Below are 19,660 nucleotides of genomic sequence, written 5' to 3'. Positions count from 1 at the left end.
CGTTGTGTAAACTGCGATTGCTATTCGACTTTCACGGTCAGACAGCCCACGACCCGCCTTCTCGCCATGGCCGAAGCTTTCATCAGAAAGCGAAAGGATAAGGAGCGTCGACCGAGAGTCGCTTCGGCTCGAGTCGCAGTCGCATCTTCTACAAATGCTCCTTCACCCGCATCGTCCACTCTCAATGGTGTCGGCGGACGACCTTCGCCTGCTCCAAGTGGCCCCGGTGGACCTTCACTCAAATCCGAACCTGATGCTGTGAAGTCGGAACCGAATCCTCATGTCCAAGAGATCAAGATCTACTCGTCTGGAGCATCTCGCACTGGCTTGCGATACAATATCATGCGTCTGAACTCTGCGAAGGATATCGATCCGAAAGACATCACCGTTCCTATCCTCATGAATCGAAAGAGACCTGGTCCGAGAGCGCCTCCCATCTTTGCCACTGATGGCGAGGGAAAGATCATCGGCAAGTTCGTTTACGACAACGAGGGGAAACAGTTGTTAGATGCAGAAGGACAACCTGTCATAGAACGGAAAGCGGATAACTCTGCAGACATGTCATTGGTTGGACATGCACCTGGGACGGAAGCGCCGCAAGAGAGGAAGAGGAAGATGAAAAAGGGAACAAAAGAGGTGTTCCACCAGGATATTGAGATCATGAGGTTGAGAAGGGAGGAAGCGTTGCCTTGGGTGATGGAAAGCGCGAAACCGAAGGAGAAGCCAACTATACCAGAACATTGGGTAGGGAGGATGATAGAAGCGTCCACACATCCAAAGGTGCTCTTGATGAATGACGGGACTGGGGAAGGGTTCGAGATGATTCCTCTGGGAAGAACCTACAGGTTTGATCCGGAAAGACCGTTCAAGTTGCTGGATCCCGATGCGGCGAACAAACTGGTACGTGACGTGATCCATACCCGTCATACCACATTCGCTGCGCCCTGATTGATATCCTAAATGCTTACCACTCCACTCTCGCCCGTATCTACGCTAACAAACTACTCATCGCCAGTTCGAGCACCAAGCAAAACATAAGATCCACGATCGATGGAGTCTTCGACCCGAGGGGCCGAACCAGATGAACATCAACGGCGGGGGCGAAGGTTCAACTTCTCGTGTCAAAGTTGAGCGAGAGATGGAAGAGCGTGCAGCGCGTATGGAAGGGAGGATTAGGCAGCTCAAGGGTTTAAATATCGATCGCAAGCCGAAAGTGGAGAGATACGACGACGATTACAGACGTGAAGGTCGTATGGCTGAACGAGTGAGTGTCATCGAGCTATATGATGAAAATCACTTATCTGATGTTGCATCTTCTAGGGTCTTGAGGGTGGTATTGACGAAGAGCTCGATTTCGACGAAGCGGAAGGTTTCCAAGATGATGACGATAACAATACGTTCTACCGTGACGTCAACGAAGAAGAAGAAGCGAAAGAATTGGAGGAGCGATTGAAGAAGGAGTTCAGGTTGGCTAATACCAATGTGGGAGACCGACCGCAGATCGCAGCGGATGACGATGAGGATGATCTCTTTGGAGACAATGAGTTGAATGATGAAGGGAAGAAGTTGAGAAAGATCATGAAGAAGAGGAGGGAAGAGGATCCTAATGAGAATGACTATATGGACAGTGATGAGGATAGTGTGAGTACAGCTGGCTTCTATAACGGTGGATGAGAGGAAAAGCTGACTGATGGGGTAAATATGTATAGGAGGAATCCGACGCTGAGTCTGTCAATAGCAAAGCGACAGATAAGGAGAAGGACAAGGAGAAGGACAAAGAAGCCGAAAGAGGGAGAAACAGTCCAATTCCAGAACAACAACCACGATCCTCCTCTCGTGGTCCTGGAGCTCGTACAGCTTCTCCGTCAGGTCGTCGACCTAATATGCCCACCTCCAAGCGGACGGGTACCGCTCCACCTGGTTCGGGTGCTGCTCTAGTAGCCCAACGAGCCGCATCTCGAGGGGCTAGTCCACGACCTCATAGCTCGGGACGAGCGAGCAGTCCTCTCAGCGGGAGAGCCGCAAGCCCTGAAGTTACAGCTGGTGGTCGAGGGACAAGTCCTGCTGTACGAGGTAGCAGTCCAGCGTCTAGAGCTGCAAGTCCAGCACCTCCTCCAGGTGTCCGAGGATCGAGTCCGGCTTCCGTGTCGGGTCCTTCGACTCGAGATGTCTCCCCTGCACCTGGTTCGTCCCAGCCAAGCAGTACGAAGATCAAGACTAAGCGAAAAACCACATCTGAATCACCCGCAAGAGATTCTGCAGCATCGAGCGCTGGACCTTCACCCTCCGGTAAACGAAAGACCTCGCCCGGTGCTTCTTCTGTCGGCGGCGAGGCCAAGAAACCGAAACCATCAACTTCAACTTCATCGGCGCCGAACGGTGGACCACCTAAGAAGAAGTCCAAGAAAGTAGGATCTTCAACGCCGACTCCTGCACCGGAGGATATCCCACCTTTCGAAGGGATGATCACCAAGACTGAAGTCCTCGATTGGTTCAAGAAGAACGGGAGACAAGGAGTAGTCATGAGCGAGGCAATTGGTGCGTTCAAGAGCAAGATTGTGGAATCGGGGAAGAATAGGGATGCGAATCAGAAGTTGTTCTTGGGCTGGGTCAGAGCGGTTGCCGATCAGAAAGGGCAAGTGTTGAGCTTGAAAGAGGAGTACCAGTAGGGTCTGCAGTGGGACTTGGTACGAGCGAGATGACACAATGTGTAACACGCGCACTATTCGGAGTCGTGATAGGAGAGTCGTTGAGGAGAAGGTTGAGTCATATCCATTGAATTCGACAGATGTATCAGCATATTTCTCCAATCTCATCTGTGCACAATTATCTCAAGCATCAAGACACACAACCACTGTCACACACACACAATACGGGTTATATGAATACATCATTGTCTCATCATGCCCGCTATCCCAGAAACCTCTCCAACCCAACTAACAAGCTCTTGTCATATAATGAGTTTAAGCAGAAGCGGCGGGCTTGGTGGCCTTCTTGGCGGCGGAAGAGCCCTCCCTGAAGCCGTTCTTGAATCGTCGGTTGACGTCCTTGAGGTGGGACATTCGGCCGGTACCGCTGTGTGATGTAAAAATTCGAACAAAGGTTGTGATACCGAGATGAGATAGAGGGAGAGGAGGGAGAGCAAGGTCAGTAAGGGTTTACAAGCAGACCGAAGGAAGAGGAATCGCAACGCACGTAGTCTTTCTCCTCTTGGCCTTGAGACCCCAGTTGAAGCTCCTCAACTTGGCAGCGGGGTAACCACACTGAGCACAGGCTGTGAGGGGAAAGATATATCAGTTACACCGTCCGTCATATCCAACTCCCACGCAGGTTCTCGCAACGGCTCCAGCTGCACCTCCTCCCCCGACTGTCACAACGACAGGCTCGAGCCTCCCCCGGCAGAAAGACAAAACACCACGCACTGTGCTTTTGCTTGTGGAAAGACCTGTTACCACATCGCCTGCAAAGGGTGTGGGACTTGGAGTGTCGTTTACCGCTAAAGACGTGCAAAGAGAAGAGTATCAGCGATGTGTTTCTACAGGATATGAATTGCACGGGATGGTGAGTAACTCACAAAGAGGGTGTACCCTGTTAATTGGAAACAGCGACCAGGTCAAAGAAGACCTTCCGTCAGCTCTTGGTTCCGTTCCAAGGAGAACATTCCCATCCCTTCCTCTTGCGCTTCATCCATCATCAGAGCCAAAGCCATCCCCTCTCCCACACATCCTGCTCTCACACTCTTCTCGCTGCTTTGCTCTGACAACGGACGACGGACGAGGAAGGGATTTTGGTGAAAATGGATCATATACGTACTTTCGACTATTGGACACAAAAATTCATCAGCACAACGCTCTTCTCGACCCCTCCAAGCAGACAACGATCAATGAACATGGGACATACCATTTTTACGGTCTTGAAAAAACTTGAGGGTTAAAGAAGGAGAAGCAGAATGAGGTGTCTTGAGGTGTATGCAAAGTTGACCAGTGAGTGAGTGAGGAGCAGAGCAACCGACAGAGTGAGTGAGTGCAACGGGGTGAACAGTAGTGAAATCGGTGCCACGATGGAAATGCCGAAAAAGAGTTTCGTCGGAATTTGGTTGTGGCAGAGGGGGGATGGGAAAGGCTTATCATATGAGAGTGAAGGATAAATAAATACACGTGTGATATCTTTCAGTGTGCGGTGGAGGCACGCGTTGCAGAGCCGGTCGAGTCTTTGCCGAGTGGTACACCGAGTTTTCTGATCATTGTTGTATAGTGCGCTGTCTTTGTACTAAGTGCTGGATCAAACTATACTATACAACGGAGGGGAAACGACCCGCTCTCTCACCTGCACCAGCCATGTCCTCTCTCGATCCAACATCTGCGCTGTCACCACTACCACCACTCAAATCCTTCTCTCTCACCCACATCTTGTATGACCCTACCCACCCACTCTCCATACCTCTCACCCTCCTGTCCTTGTCCCCTATATTCCTCTTCGTATCCTATTTCACCTTACTCATCTTCACACGACGTCTGACGATCTTACTCCTCGCCGTTGGTCAGATCGGCAACGAAGTCCTGTCATGGATACTAAAACGGCTATTCAAGGGAGAAAGACCGTATATCGGCTGGGGTGAAGTCGGTACGGGATACGGAATGCCGAGTAGTCATTCTCAAGCTGCAGGGTTTTTGGTCGCCTGGGGAACAGGATATGCCCTCACGCTGGCGAAAAGGGGTGTACGACGCAACGGGGGGATAGTAGAGATGAAGAAGGATGTTGTGAGGAGATGGAGGAATGGGATTTACGTGCTGGGACTGGTGATTTGGTCGTTGGGAGTATCGTACTCTAGGTGAGTCAACCCTAGCTTCTTGGCCTCAAGTCATGCCTTTCCTTCATATCAGTCTAGCTTACGAAGCGTTTCTCTCAGATGGCATCTGCATTATCACACCCCAATCCAAATCGTAGCAGGCTACGGGGCAGGTCTCATAGCCGGTTCTGCCTACTTTGCAATCACCGAATATATCCCTATCCATCACCCTGATTCCCTCGTTGGTCGAATACGTCTTGGCATTGAGAATGTCTGGGAAGGTATTGGCGGTGCTGGAGGATGGGAGTTGGGCGACGCCCCGGGTGGATGGGGCGAGGGATGGTTGATACTAGGCAGTGGAGAAGAAGCGACTGGAATGAAAACGAGCAACGGTGTAAGACGGAAGGGGAAAGAGCAATAAGCATAGCAAGCATAGTATGTTTGTACTCGTACTCCTTTGCTTGGTGTTTGTATCGCGATCACCTAACGTAGGCAGTATATGGCTATTTCAAGTGTGACTTTGAAATCCTGTCTTGTCGTGCAACCTTACATGTCCAGCCGTGAGGAAATGGCGCAACGCAGTAGGAATCTCTGTCACGAGGTTCCTGACTTGGTTGCGGAGATGAGCTGTAGCATTACGAGCAGTGATCGATACATCACGCAGAGATCTCCATCTGATGATCGTCCTGACGTTACGATAGAGTCATTGAGAGTTGAGTTGCGGTACAATCTATTTATAAATCTAGGCACGGAAACTTGCTTGAACCCCGGCAATTCTCAGTCAATGCTACGTAAGTGCACTTCGACGTCACGACGACGTGTGTTCTATTTCCGGGTACATGACATGTAATTATAAAATAAGTTGAAGTCATATTCCGCCCTTGCTGTGCTATGCTTCGGGATTTGCGTTATATGCTGTGCGCTATGGGGTCCAAGACCCAAGACCAGTGGAGCGCAGCGGATCATAAGAATAAGATGGAACCTCCCTGTTCTGTCCGTGTTGGTAGACCGTATATGTGCTTGGCCCGTCGGGTACGGAAGAAACGCATCACACGTCGGCACGAACACGCAAATCTACTTGGGATTCTCACTGCCAGAGAGCCCTGAGGAGAATGATGGGGATGAACCGTGTCGGAATGACACGAAACAATGACACATTCCCACGAGGCTGGTACTGTACGAAGCAAGAAGCAATGTAATAGTCTTCCCCTAGTGGTGTATATATAGACAGAGGGGTCGGATTTCCGATTGTCTTTCCTTCTTCTTCGTTCTATCATATAGACCATCGACCGACTACCTATCCATCACTATACTGAACCAAAGACTATCACAATGGGTGAGTTCAGAATCTTCTCCCCTCCGATGGCGCCAGCTTCACGTCTCTCCTGGCCGACCACTCTCCATTCTCGGCACCTCGCGATCAATACCGTCACCGGTTTTTATTGCTGACCATGCTATCCCTATAGCCCTCTTCGATTTCTTCAACAACGACGCTTCTGGCCGAGACCAGGTCTAGTGAGTGCTATCCCCTTTCGCCTTCACACGCACAGCAGCTCAGAGGTGGACCTACCACAGCAGAGCGGACGCTGACCATCACTCTTCCTTCATCGTAGCGGGATTGATCCTCAGAACCCTGAGCACAAGGCCAAGCTGTCTCACGAGCTCATCGGGTGAGTCCCCCTTCCTCTGCCTCCATACCCGATCAATGCATGCCACCTGCCAACCAGGGCCCACATCATCTTTGATTTCTGATTGGGGTGGGATAATTGCTGATCTAATCATGCTTGCGTTAGCGGTGCCGCCGGTTTCGAGGCCATGAAGGCATACGAGCAGCACTGTGCTGCTAATGGCCAGCCCCAAAGCGTGAGTGAAAACCTTGCTTCTACATGATCAAAATGACCTTGATGAACTGTCTTTCATCTTACCCTCGCTCGTTACCCTTGGCTGATGTTTCCTTCTACTCCCCAGCACGCCCTCGCCAAGGAGCTCCTTGCCGGTTTCGCCGCCGCCGAGGTCGACAAGCTCTTCGAGACCAAGGGTAAGTAATTCTCCCATTTACACAGATAGCGTGCTAATCCGATGGTCGGTGACAGGTCTCGACGCTTATGACCGAGAGGAGGCCAAGAGGCACGCCAAGAACCAGGCGATCGAGGCTCTTAACCAGTCTGGTCAGTACTAGGCGGTTCTCACGAGCAGTCGACGATTGCCCACGAGCGAGACGAGAGGTGTTATGATATACAATGAGATTATGACGAGATGCAAAGAAGTGCTTTTGATATGTTAGAGAATGATACGTTTACTTGCCGCGCGGATCCGACACAATGCGGTACAACATTCATCTCGTTGTGAAATGATTACTATCTCTCACCGCACATCCTCGGTCTTACTTCTCATGGAAGGTTTTATCCTATTCCCCGCTTGACCCATACCTCCCCCTGCCCCTCCTTGTTGGCCGCCTTGCGAGTTCACACCTTGAGGCATGGGACTAGCAGACCTACTTGCCAGTCCTGAAGACTTTGCTCGTTTCTGCTGACTACCACTTTGCAAATCCGATGAACTTGGTCTTTTCTTAGGTGAATATCTTCTAGGTCCACCTGCACCTGCACCTGCATTACCAGGTGGTCCAGATGCAGATCCAGGACCAGTAGGAGGAAGGGGGAATGGTCGTGCACCCTGAGGTGGAAGACTACTTTGATTGGGTGGTCGTCGTCCTCCTCCTCCGACGTTGAGTGTGAAAGGCGGTCGTTGAGGAGGAAGAACAGGGAGGAGAGGTGTACCGGGTGTAGAAGCGTTGAGGGCACCGAGAGATGGAACGAGAGATGGTGAGGGTGCGGCGAGACCTGGGCTGGGGAGAGCGGGGTCCACTGTAGATGCTTTGGCTGCCCGACGGCGCTGAATTAGAAGAAGAAAAGAAGTCAGTATGTGTATTGTCATTGCAGGATGCAGCTCGGTCAACTAGCTGTCACCAACAATACTGGTCAAACGTGATGAAGAGCGCTCAGTGCACTTACCTTGCGTCGCTCTTCCGCTTCTCGAACACCCACTTTCACCCCACCAGCATACTACACATCGTTACAAACAGAGTCAGCACTGTTAAACATATTTCCCTTCGACAGATAGGTCCAAAGACAGTGTACCGATGAAGGATACTCACACCATCCTGCTTGAGTCCCGCTTCCAGCCTTGCGATTTTGAACATATCCTCGGACAAGACTTGAAGGGGTTCGGGATACAAAGCTGGCGGAGGACCGGTCGGTGGGTTCATAAGGTCTGGGATGAGAGGGAGGAGGGAGTGGTTGTCCCCTTTTGTACCGAGTGGTGTGGGATCTGCGGAGCAAGCGGGACATTGTTTCAGTTACTTGGTCTATTTTTGAGCGACGGAGGACACGGTGAAGACTGACCTATACAGTCCTCTATCAAATGTTGATATCCCTTATCCATCCTTTTCCTAAACTGCTTCTTCTTCCCTTGTGCTTGACCCTTCTGATCCCCTTCTTGTCCTTGTGCAGTGTTTCCATCATCAGTGTTCAAGTCGGCATACGGTCTGACGTAGGTGTTGTACAGCTCGTCTAGGTGGAGGAGGGATATAAGGTCTAGTGAAGCGTGAAGGGGTCGAGGTGGTGGGACTGAACCGGTGTCATTGCAAGGATGAAGAGCAGTAACGTGAGTCTACAGTTCGGTAACGGAGGCTGGATCTTGCGAACTCACCATCCCATTGAGGAAGAATAAGTTCAGTCTTCGTGATAGTTGGTGATTTGTGACTTCCATCCATATCCACATCCTCGTCTGCATTGCGACTTGCATTTCCATTGAGCGTTCCATTCAGTCGAGGGGACTTGCTGCTCTCGCCATGCTGGATGAGGTCCATCCTTTCCACTTTGCTACTATGAGAGTATACGGCTGTTCCCGTTCCAAACAAGTACGAGGGTGAGGATGGGTAGGTGACCACTTGATGATGGATGTTCGATAGTACCGAGGTGCGTTCGGAAGTTGCGAGCTGCGACGGACCAAGGGAGAAAGACACGCACAAAGCGTACAGCGAGTAGAGAGACTGGGACTCTCTCAAGTAGGAGGGACTGATATAGCGCTGTGTGTTGTATGGGAACTTAATTTGAAGTATGATACTAAAATGTAAGAGTAAGAGTTGAAGTTGTAGAATGGGTTCTCGGAGGTTTGTGCCGAACGTTGAAAGTGAAGAGATCCGAAGTGAACTGTCGAATTGTTGAATTGTTGTTGTGAATTGTCATCGAACCATCACCAGCCTCACAACGATATTCATATCCATATACACTAATATCACCGCCCTTCAACTCACGATGTCCTCTTGTGAGTCACGGTCTCGAACTAACGACTGCTACCTCAGAAGGAGCTTTCGTATAAAGCTTACATCGTTGTACGAACCGTCGACCGCACAGTCCTTCCTCCTGCGACTAGCGGTATCCTCCCCTATTTCCTACTCATCACCTCCGTTGCTGGTACATACAATGTCATTCAGAACTACACCTCGCTCTGGCAGAGCAAAGAGGTCTACTCTGGTAAAGCCGATGAGCGTGAGTTGATCCACTCGTCTCTCTTTTCACCATTATGAAATGGACGTTGAATCGCTAACTTGGATTTGGATTTGGATATGATGTACAGTGACACCTCTCGCTGCGAGATTGTTCGGTACTTGGACTTTGTTAGCTAGTCTCATAAGGGGTGTGGCAGCATATAACGTTCACGATAGATCGTGAGTGTCGTCAGCTCCTACTCTTACGTCCTACTCCACTCTGCTATGATCAGTGCATTCATTGCTACTTAGCCTACAAACTCCGCTATGACCTTTGAGTGTCTGCCTGTCAAATATCATTGCTGACACGCCCGTACACAGCGCATACTACCTTGCTATTGGTACTTTCGCCGTTGCCACCTTCCACTTCACGACCGAGTTCCTCGTCTTCGGTTCTGTCAAGATCAACAGAGCGTCCATCGGTCCTCTCATCGTCGGCTGTGAGTGTTGCCCAATTTTACAAGAACATGTACTGATCCCAGACCGTTGTGTGATCAGGGACCGGCGTTATCTGGACTCTTACTCAGAGAGAACACTATCTTGCATAAGCATAGGCAAAAACTAGATGTGCTAGATCATACATGCATTGCTCTTCACGGATTTCCACAGATGATCGCGCAACGCACAACGCTTGGGTGATTACAACTTTGCCTTTTCCTTGCCGACCCTGTCCCAGAACTCTTTCTCCTCCTGAGGAGGTAAGTTGAGGGGACGATAAGATTTTGAAGCTTCCAACACTGGATTATACATCCCTCTCTGTATACACCAGCCAAGTCAGCATGAGTGTAGACGGTCCAAGCGTTGTTGCCGGGTCACCGGTAACACAAACTCACCTTGATAGCTCCCCAACTTCCAGCCGCAATCTTGATCCCTTCCTTCTGTCCGACTTCGACCGCACGCCTGATCACCTCAGACCCATCGACAATCTCGTCTACCAGTCCCATTGATAGTAGTTCTTTTTGGGTCCATCGTCGAGCGAGGAGAGTATCACGTTGTTGTTGTGGGTGAGGGATTCGGAGCGATAGTAGGGCGTTGAACGAGTTGGGTAGCGGGGAACCGAATTGGACCTAGATGTCAATGCAGGCATGTCAGCTGAAGGACGCTTCAAGTGATGGCCGTGACCGAATGTATTCATCTCAAGTGGAACATTGACAACGAGATTGGGAGTCAGAGTAGAACGAAACCTCTCTCACCTCGTTCATGCAGAGATACCCTTTTCCAGAGGTGATGATCCTATAGTCACAACATAAAGCGAGGACCATCCCTCCTGCGAAGGCTTCAACGGTGAATAGTGGTCAGCTGCACCCATTGGGGAGAAGAAGAGGGTTTGAGCTGACTCACCATGTCCATTGATTGCCGCGACCGTTATCAGAGGGAAAGTGAGCAGTCGCCAAGTGACAGGGTCGAAAATCTCTACAATGGCGCAGAAGACCATCAGCTCTTTCTACCACCATAGACAAGCATACCATCGAATGAAGGTACATCCGTGTCACAAAGTGGAAAAGATGAAGTGGACCCACCTTCGAAGAAATTCTTGATCTTGAGACTCTTTGCCCAATCCAGACCATTACTGAAGAACTTCTCCACCTCACTGGTGATGACCAGCGCTCCTGCACCTTTCCCTTCATATTCTTCTCTCTGCTTAGCATCGAATATCCCTCCTCCGACTTTACGCCATTGAGCCTCTACCGTGTCGAGGGTCTCGAGTAGCTCAGAAAGGAGAGGTGGTGTAAGTCTATTATCAGGTGGTGAGGAGAGAGATATTTGCCATACGGTCGGAGAAGGTCGAGTGAGCTTGAGGTATGGCATTGTGACGTGCGAGTGTGTTTTTTATCACCCTGCTTGATATACGAGTGTATGTAGATCCATGAAGAATAAGACAAGTGTGATGACAAGACATTTGTGTATTGTTTTACTACGACGACGACGACGATGTCCGGTTCGACGAGTTAACCGGTCCACACATCAGTTCAACGGTCAATGCGGATCCTAATACCAGCTTGTTGGTTGTGGCTCTTTTTGCTACAGCCCCTTGGTCATTCACAGAGGTTGCATTGTTCATTTGTTTGCACCGATGATATGTACATCTACTAAAGTAACCTTCGCTATGTCCTTTTTCTTATCCAGAATCATAATGCTACATAGTGTTGACAAGCGCACGGAAAGGAAGTCTCAACGGCAGACGGATTGATAACGCAGTGAAGTACTATAGCTCGGGATTTCTGATCACTTTTCACGGTTTATTTTCTCCAAGGATACCCTTTGCCTGTCCAGCCAGACTCGTTAGCTGCTTGCCTGTTGGGATAACACGCTGTAACTGGGCGATCGACAACTCACAACCACCTCCAAAGCAGTCCGCGGCTATTCCTGACGAGGGAGCATCGCTCGCGGTCGACGGTATGAATTTGAATGTGAAGGTAGGCGACTCGGCGGGAGGTGCTGCGTCGATTGTGCTCCTGGGAGCGAGTTCTTCCTGGGGAAGAGGAGCGGAGAGTACGCTTGTGATAGCTATAGCTAGGTAGAGGGCAATTTGGGTCACTTTCATCGTATGATAGACAGTGTTGATTTTGATTTGTTTGACTATTGACTATTGGGTGTGATTTAGATGATTTGATGAGCTACTGTAAGTCTCGCAAGGGGACACCTGACTTTGCTCGAGTAAAGAGTACTGCAATTTGTTTTTGATTGGTTTGAGCATAGATTCCGACATGAAGGTGGAATCCATGTCTCCTTTATATCCCATCGTCGAAGGCCAAAAAAAACAATGGTGGATCGATGACCCCAAATACTCTGGTCGACAGGTCTTCCACCGCCATGGACAGTACGTCGTTTCGAAACAAGGGACGTCGATGTGTCTTTGACGCTCCCTTTGAGAGAATCACAAACCGTTTCGTACCGTCTCTCGCTCCCTTTTTCGGTACTGAAATGTGAGTGAAAGAGAGAGTATGACGCTCATGATTGAGAGAGAGTTATATCTACGATGTGAGAATGAGAGTTTTGTGTTGACTAGTTGCTTGAGTAATGACGACGAACACACGAAGATGGCGCTTAGGTTCTCCTGCACCTTGATCGGTTCCATCCCACACGATGTGCTCTCTTGGGTAGTCGGTTGGAAGCTCGTTGGGTGGTGAAGCGTGTCATACTCGATGTCCAAAGTCGCTAAAGGGGAATCGGCTTTCAACGTTGACGCTGACCTGACTAAATGGCTGCAACTTCAGAGTTAAGATACCTCTCAACCCAGTCCACTTGTGTGTTGGCGTGATGTGATGGCACGATGGCATCTTGTATTCGGTTCTCCCTGCCAAAGGAAAGCTAGGGCACATAAGTTGTGGTCATCACAGATCCTGAAGGAGTCTTTGGACGATCTCTCGAAGCTTTTTGATACTGTTAGCGTCGATCATAGAGGTCGATCAGTAAATCGGGTACCAACAGTAAAGTCAAGTTGTCGACAAGGCTACAACTCAAAACTTAGTCGACCCGGTGTCTGCATGATGTGATGGCACAGCGAGCTATCACGTCTGCTGTCCCTTGTGGGAGGAGAGACACAATGCCAAGATCGGTATCGCACTTTCCGCCCTCAGATTTTGAGACTGTTTCCGCAAGTCACTCAGGAGCCGATATGTGTGCAGCCTGGGTGAGCAGTACGACGACGACGATTTGGAGACTGGATCATCGACTAGCTCGAGAAGAACTGGAATGGCACATCAGGCATAAAGTAGATCCCCGTCGATCCATGAACCATTAGACGAAGACTAACCTCAAAACACAATACTGTAATCCAAATGCAGGAGTTGCAGCTCTGACGTATGGCACAAACACACAAACGAGGAGGACCTTTTTCGTGCATGAGCAGCGACGACGTCTCAAATGGGATCATTTTGCAAGGACTCGGACGCAATGCTTTTCGATACAAGCTCTTCATATCAGGATGTGACACTCCACGCTGGGACACTTGCACGTACTTCACTCTTGTCTCTTACCGGGGTCAAATCCTGTCTGCCGTGCAGCGTCGGTCAAGGTTCAGCTTTGCGAAGTGCAAAAGTGCCACAGACCTAAAACATTCGGAATCTGTACCAGGACTACTAGCATGGAATCACCCTCTTATATTGAGGTAAGCTTTCGATGTGAGATACATCGTTAGCCTAACGGCACAACACGGCGAATGACTGAATCGTGTCAGTGTACAAGAGTTTACCCACGGGACGGATCGTCAGGACTTTCTGCTCGCTGAACCTTGCATTTCGTCTATCTTGTGCGAGCCTTTTATGACGCACAGTTCGTCAACGCGGTGCTACCGTTAGCACACTAGACTCGCGAGCCGTGTTCGATTGACATACAGTTCCCCCTTTGTGGGGCCACATACGTTCAGCTGAGACACATGTCTCACTGACACGAGATACGTAAGCTCAATAGGGGGTTCCCCACCACTGTGATCGCTTTGGCAAACAGGCGGAGCCCAGCTTTGTACGGTATCCCCAACGAGCAGTCGTATTCATCAAGTCCAAGTGTCCTATCATGAGCGTCCACATCAGCGGTCGAATTGTGCCCCGTAAACATGCCAAGAGGAGTGCCACATACGGGCGTACGGCATAACACAGATCTGCTCGACGTGGCGTTATTTCAAGGCACCCACTCTCCAAGATCTCATTATCTAACAATCGACGATATCCGAACGTAACAAAGAGCTCAATTGCGTTTCAACATCTGATCTCACGAGGATGTATATCCGCGTCGGTCATAGAGTGGATTGAGGAAGATGAACCACTCGAAGCGCACATATCAGACGCGTAAGAGTTCGTGTTTGAGTACTTGACAAACAGACTGAGCGAGCCAATAATTGGTACGCTAGCGATAGTGTGACCGCGCACGGGCGGCCTGGGCCGACCCGAAACTATCGGTACGGCTCGGACGTCGATTGGACTACAAGTAGACGAAAATGAGCATCTTGTTTTTGGGCCCTACCAACTCCGAACGATTCATTACTAACTCATCGTTGATGGCTGGAAGTGGGCGATCTTTTGTACGTTTTCTTTCCCACGTTTCCTCCTTTACCCTCAAGGGATCCCATGAACTCTGTTGTTTCTCGTCAGGGTACTGGTTGAATGACCGCTTCTCGGATCTTATTTCTGCATCGGCTTGCTTGCTTGCTTGCTTTACAAGACGCGTCCTCATGCACACAGAGTACAACACCTACAGGGTAAGAAGAATAGAAGATCCCTTTTACATGTAATTTATCACTTTGGTCGGGCACTCGTCCCCCGTCGATCTTTGGGACAAAGTATGTGCAAGCGGAAATAAGGGTCCAAGACTTATTCGGATGGAAATGCATGAGCAGTCACTGACTCCCTCGTCTCGTTGCGAGCGAGCCGCCATCCCAATTGTTTGGGACGGTTTATGCGAGAGAGAGAGAGGGAAGAGAGAGTGTGCATGAGCCGACAACGGATACAAACCGGACATTATGAGATGGCTCGTTGGACGGCTTGTATCGTGTTCGGAAATTGAATAGGGCGAGAGCCTCACCCGAAAAATGATGCACACGTTTTAATGATATTCGAACATGACGGTGAGTGCCGTAGTACGCAGCCCCGCAGACCGTTGTCCGCAGGCAGGCAAACGCAGAACAGAAAAAGACAAAGTAGGCAGACAAGCAGAGTAGTGAAGGCCGGGATAGGGTTTGTCTAAGGAGAACAACGGCGATACGGAGATGGGTACACATCAAAAATAGGGACGAAAAGCATGAACAATAGAATAGGAGAGTAAGAAGATGCATGGGTAACTCGGTCCTCTGGGTCAGCAGATCTCAGCATGAATGTAAAGTTTTTACCAGCATCTGTTGTTGAATGGTCTCACATCTATCGTCATCGACTTCCAACTCCCCCCCCTCATATCTCAGACACGACAGTGCTAGAGGACTAGTAGCCTGCCCCTGCGAATTGGGACCGTGGTGCCTTGATTCGAAACCTTAGAGTTTGTTGCAAGGATACGGGGGAAAGACAGCAAAGGGGCCAATTCGGGGATTATACCACCACCCACACACCACTCTTTCCACAATCACATTACATATCCCGACCTATCCTATCTGTTCACAGACCCATCACTTCAATATACCCATTCGCATTATAACCTCACATATCGCGCGAAGACACGATCACACCAGCAGGAGACAGTTGATCGATCAGATAACCGTCCCAAGTTTATCGCGACACACTCGGTCAAACGAGACCGGAAACATCACCTCCGGATTTCCCCCTTCATTCAGCCTCCTCTTGTCTTTCTCACACATCCATTCAGCTGGATTGTCGACCCATCTCTTCCCCTCTCGTCGTGCGCCATCTGGAGTGAGATTGCTGGCTGGAGAGACGCCAAGCCCGTCACACCTACTACGGGCGACTCGCCCCGCATACAGCGGTTCAATCATCGTCATCGTACACTGTCACCCGCTCCGATTCTTGCAGTATACGTTCACCTGCAAAGTACCACAGTCTGTCGACTGATAGCTGGACATTGATAGTCCTTACCGACTGACTGGTGAGTTGATTTTCTATGATTGTATCTACATGCGCGAAAGGCTCTTTGGGTAAACAAGGCACTTCATCAAGCTTGGTCATCCTCGTACCTCTGCACGAGACGAAGTCCTTTTGCTGATCGTCGGATTAGCGTCTTTCAATTCTCCAGTACAACATCTTGGCATAATGTCAGATCCAACACCACCACCACCACCACCAGAGGAACTGCCTTCCGATCGACCATCCACCTCCGCGGGAAAGAGACCGAGGACGGGACCTGGGAGGAGACGAGCCCCACCGACAGCACGAGTTGGTACAGCGATGTCGTACTTGACGGAGGATGAACTGAAGGATTTGCCGGATCAACAGTTCTATCCAGAAGGCGAGGAGGATGAGGAAGACTACGATGACGAGGAGGATGAAGAGGAAGAGGACGAGGAAGTCTTTGCTTTCCACAGACCGGTCACAGGCGCTGTTCCACCAGCACCGCTGTCAGACTTCTCATCGTCAGCACCGAATACTGGACTGTCTTCAGCGCGTCCACGAACAGGAACGACGGGCCCGACAACGGGCCAAAACTCTCTACGAGACACACCGATGAGTCCCAATCTCAATGATTCTGTCCCCACTCCTACTGGCGTTATCGACGTTGGAGGACATCTCCCTCAACTCACCTATGACAAAAATCACCCTCCTCCCCTCAGCGGTCGATACAACCCCAACAACTCGGTGTTCGCGTTCTCCGCTAGCTCAAAATCAGATTCAAGACCGAACACTGGTCGATCACGTCGAGTCGGTACCGGCGCGTCTTCTTTCGCTGGTCGGATGCATCTCCGAAGGCCACCGGGCACAGGGACTACCAATCTGACCTCGACGACCGAGCTGACGTCAGGGATGTCCGACGTCTCGTATGACTCGGGCGTGTCTGATGGTACATCAGCGCCCGGGAATAGATCAAAGGGAAACAGAAGAGTAGCTTCATCCTCTCTGCTCATACCTGAGAGTGAAGCGCAAAGCGAAGCAGGGACAAGAAGAGGATATAGTCGAGGAAGTTACGGGATGACGGAGATGACAGGAGACATGACCGTAGCGGACGGTAAGACGACTTGGGGTGATGGACTGGGAGGCGTCAAGGAAGGGAGTGAGGAGGGCGATGACAGCATGGCGGGAGTTGACATGGACATGATCGAGGAGGATAGCCCTTATCCCGAAGTTCGAGTTTCAGTCTCTAATATCGACGATCCCGAGATGCCCGGTGAGCTTTCTTTGCGTTGATGTTGGGTGCGACCACTGACCTCGGCCTCTCAGCTTTGACCCTACGTGCTTGGGTACTAGGACTGCTGTTCACGGTTCTCGCGTCCGGCGCGAACACATTCTTCCACTTCCGAAACCCCGCTCCCTTCATAACTCCACTTATTATACAGTGAGTTTCTCATTCTCTTCCCCGATGCCGGACGTTCAACTAACCTCTAGGCAGAGTTCTGGTTTATCCGATTGGAAAATTATGCGCTTGGATCCTTCCCATCACAACCTACCATCTGCCATCGTGGATGGGTGGGGGCGAATGGAGTTTCAACCCCGGTCCTTTCAACATCAAGGAACACACTATAATCGTTATCATGGCCAACGTAGCTATCGGTCCGGCGTATGGCTTGTACGCCACAGTGTCCAGCGAGCTGTATTACAACCATAATTTCGGTTATGGTTTCGCCATCCTGTTTGTTCTCGCAACACAGATCACTGGGTTTACCATGGCCGGGATCAGTAGGCGATTTGTAGTCTGGCCAGCTTCAATGATTTGGCCCCAGAATCTGGTTATTGCAACCAATTTGAACACTTTCCACGCTGAAGAAGATGGATTCACTGGAGGTATGAGCAGATTCAGATTCTTGATTATCGCGGGGATAGGGGCATTCGTTTGGTACTTTGTTCCAGGTATGTTCACGCTATTTAAAACAAAGTAGTCAATCCGATCTGACCCCATTCATTCAGGCTTCCTTTTCACCGCGCTATCGTACTTCTCTTATGCTTGCTGGATCGCCCCTTCTAATCCCGTTGTGAACCAGCTGTTTGGTGTATCGACTGGTTTGGGTATGGGCATCTTCAACTTCGACTGGACTCAGATAGCTTTCATTGGATCGCCTTTAGCCGCACCGTGGTGGGCAGAGGTGAACATTGGGTTAGGTTTCTGCTTCTTCTATTGGATCTTGGTTCCTATCTTTTACTATACCAACGTGAGTCCTTGATCGTGGCTGTTGGCGAACGAGAGAACTGAGTGTGTTGCTTGACAGGTCTGGCAGACCGCATATCTACCGATCAATGTCATCCAAGCAGCAGACCGGTTTGGTACTGCGTACGATATCTTCCAGATCCTCAATCCGGACATTACCCTCAATACGACCGCTTATGCCGCATACTCGCCTGTATATCTTTCTGCAACCTTCTCCATGACATTCATGCTAGCTTTCGCCCTATCCACCAGTCTGCTCGTTCACACCGCACTGTATCACGGTCCACGAATTTGGCGAGCCATACGGAACATCAAGACTGAAGCCGACGACATACACATGAAACTCATGCGACAATATCCAGAAGTGCCCGACTGGTGGTTCTTAGTCCTGCTGGTCGTAGTCCTCGTCTTTGGGATCGTCACCATAGAGGTCTACCACACGGGTCTGCCTGTTTGGGGCTACCTCATCAGTATACTTCTTCCCTTCGTGTATCTGGTTCCCTCGGCGTTCATCTTCGCCATGACGTCGCAAATGATCGGAATCAACTTGCTGGCGGAACTTATTCCTGGATTCATGTTCAAAGGTCGACCTATTCCGAGTATGGTAAGTGTTTCTCTTGCGGTACGTTTACTACACAACTGAGAGCTAACAATCTTGGTATCGCAGATCTTCAAATGCTTCTCGGTCCAAACTTTGATTTCGGGTATCAATTTCGTACAGGATCAGAAACTTGGTCATTACATGAAAATCCCACCTCGTGCTACCTTCGTCGCCCAGTTGAGCGCAACAGCTGTTGCGTGTTTCGTTCAGACCGGCACCAAAGAGCTTCTTTTCAGAACTATTTCGGATATCTGCGCGCCCCGACAGAGGTCTTTGCTCAACTGCGCATCGACCAAGACATTCTTCACTTCGACAATCATCTGGTGAGTTATCGTATAACTTATCCGAGTTCAACCACTGACAACACACAAACACACTTCCAGGGGTTTGATCGGACCTGACAGGCTCTTCAGCAAGGGCTCCATGTACTATCCCCAGGTGTACGCCGCGTTGGTCGGTGCGGTGCTTCCTATCCCACTCTGGTTGTATGTTCGCAAAAACCCCAGATCGTGGTTGAGGAACCTCAACTTGCCTGTTATCTTCAACGGTGGTCTGTCCATTCCACCAGCGACTGGCATCAACTACTCGAGTTGGTTTGCTGTAGGATTCGTTTTCCAATTCTGGATCAGAAGGAAGCAATTCGCTTGGTGGTCCAAGGTGAGTTGGAACGCAGGATCGTTTTAGGATGACGAATCATATAGCTGACTTTTGCGTTATGTAGTACAACTATGTCTTGTCAGCGGCGTTAGATGTGGGCACTGCTCTCTCAGCGATAGCCATTTTCCTTGTTCTCGACACCCCTGGCGCGTCACTGTCGTGGTGGGGTAATGATGTGTATACGAAAAGTGAGTTGTGCAGAGTCTCAAAGACTGTTTGTGCTGTAGCTGATATACATACCCCTCCAGCGGCGGATTGGAACGGTGTGGACGCGTCATACCTCCCTGTGCCATCTACAGGCTTTGGGCCGGATACGTGGAAGATCTGA

The 19,660-nt window shown here is 50.1% G+C and overlaps 9 protein-coding genes across 9 annotated transcripts; 5 read left to right on the top strand and 4 right to left on the bottom strand.

The window, feature by feature from the left end:
- Positions 1-66: 66 nt before the first annotated feature.
- CI109_102609 (uncharacterized protein) lies at positions 67-2,669 on the top strand (the record flags this gene model as incomplete). The annotated part of the gene is made up of 4 exons (XM_032006329.1): positions 67-900; positions 1,016-1,264; positions 1,321-1,641; positions 1,710-2,669. The coding sequence occupies 4 exons, from the start codon at positions 67-69 to the stop codon at positions 2,667-2,669; spliced, it is 2,364 nt and encodes a 787-aa protein (XP_031859350.1).
- Positions 2,670-2,963: 294 nt separating this feature from the next.
- Positions 2,964-3,903, bottom strand: CI109_102608 (60S ribosomal protein L37-B; the record flags this gene model as incomplete). The annotated part of the gene is made up of 5 exons (XM_065967161.1): positions 2,964-3,075; positions 3,196-3,274; positions 3,423-3,496; positions 3,575-3,588; positions 3,901-3,903. The coding sequence occupies 5 exons, from the start codon at positions 3,901-3,903 to the stop codon at positions 2,964-2,966; spliced, it is 282 nt and encodes a 93-aa protein (XP_065823233.1).
- A 434-nt stretch (positions 3,904-4,337) lies between these two features.
- On the top strand, positions 4,338-5,210 carry CI109_102607 (uncharacterized protein; the record flags this gene model as incomplete). Its single annotated transcript, XM_032006327.1, has 2 exons — positions 4,338-4,831; positions 4,910-5,210. 2 exons carry the CDS (start codon positions 4,338-4,340, stop codon positions 5,208-5,210), a joined length of 795 nt encoding a protein of 264 aa, XP_031859348.1.
- A 911-nt stretch (positions 5,211-6,121) lies between these two features.
- Positions 6,122-6,968, top strand: CI109_102606 (uncharacterized protein; the record flags this gene model as incomplete). The annotated part of the gene is made up of 6 exons (XM_032006326.1): positions 6,122-6,125; positions 6,256-6,304; positions 6,403-6,459; positions 6,583-6,652; positions 6,758-6,827; positions 6,883-6,968. 6 exons carry the CDS (start codon positions 6,122-6,124, stop codon positions 6,966-6,968), a joined length of 336 nt encoding a protein of 111 aa, XP_031859347.1.
- A 185-nt stretch (positions 6,969-7,153) lies between these two features.
- On the bottom strand, positions 7,154-8,657 carry CI109_102605 (uncharacterized protein; the record flags this gene model as incomplete). Its single annotated transcript, XM_032006325.1, has 5 exons — positions 7,154-7,681; positions 7,801-7,851; positions 7,944-8,116; positions 8,191-8,415; positions 8,498-8,657. The coding sequence occupies 5 exons, from the start codon at positions 8,655-8,657 to the stop codon at positions 7,154-7,156; spliced, it is 1,137 nt and encodes a 378-aa protein (XP_031859346.1).
- A 448-nt stretch (positions 8,658-9,105) lies between these two features.
- On the top strand, positions 9,106-9,886 carry CI109_102604 (uncharacterized protein; the record flags this gene model as incomplete). The annotated part of the gene is made up of 5 exons (XM_032006324.1): positions 9,106-9,115; positions 9,205-9,339; positions 9,428-9,518; positions 9,660-9,778; positions 9,837-9,886. The coding sequence occupies 5 exons, from the start codon at positions 9,106-9,108 to the stop codon at positions 9,884-9,886; spliced, it is 405 nt and encodes a 134-aa protein (XP_031859345.1).
- A 91-nt stretch (positions 9,887-9,977) lies between these two features.
- On the bottom strand, positions 9,978-11,147 carry CI109_102603 (uncharacterized protein; the record flags this gene model as incomplete). The annotated part of the gene is made up of 5 exons (XM_032006323.1): positions 9,978-10,094; positions 10,172-10,405; positions 10,532-10,614; positions 10,680-10,751; positions 10,859-11,147. 5 exons carry the CDS (start codon positions 11,145-11,147, stop codon positions 9,978-9,980), a joined length of 795 nt encoding a protein of 264 aa, XP_031859344.1.
- A 424-nt stretch (positions 11,148-11,571) lies between these two features.
- On the bottom strand, positions 11,572-11,883 carry CI109_102602 (uncharacterized protein; the record flags this gene model as incomplete). The annotated part of the gene is made up of 1 exon (XM_065967160.1): positions 11,572-11,883. The coding sequence occupies one exon, from the start codon at positions 11,881-11,883 to the stop codon at positions 11,572-11,574; it is 312 nt and encodes a 103-aa protein (XP_065823232.1).
- A 4,147-nt stretch (positions 11,884-16,030) lies between these two features.
- CI109_102601 (OPT family small oligopeptide transporter) lies at positions 16,031-19,660 on the top strand (the record flags this gene model as incomplete). The annotated part of the gene is made up of 9 exons (XM_032006321.1): positions 16,031-17,099; positions 17,153-17,267; positions 17,322-17,779; positions 17,837-18,078; positions 18,136-18,678; positions 18,742-18,998; positions 19,059-19,332; positions 19,397-19,520; positions 19,581-19,660. The coding sequence occupies 9 exons, from the start codon at positions 16,031-16,033 to the stop codon at positions 19,658-19,660; spliced, it is 3,162 nt and encodes a 1,053-aa protein (XP_031859342.1).

Source organism: Kwoniella shandongensis, chromosome 4, assembly GCF_008629635.2.
Source record: "Kwoniella shandongensis chromosome 4, complete sequence".
NCBI classification, from domain to species: domain Eukaryota; kingdom Fungi; phylum Basidiomycota; class Tremellomycetes; order Tremellales; family Cryptococcaceae; genus Kwoniella; species Kwoniella shandongensis.
This window is presented reverse-complemented; position numbering and strand designations above follow the sequence as displayed.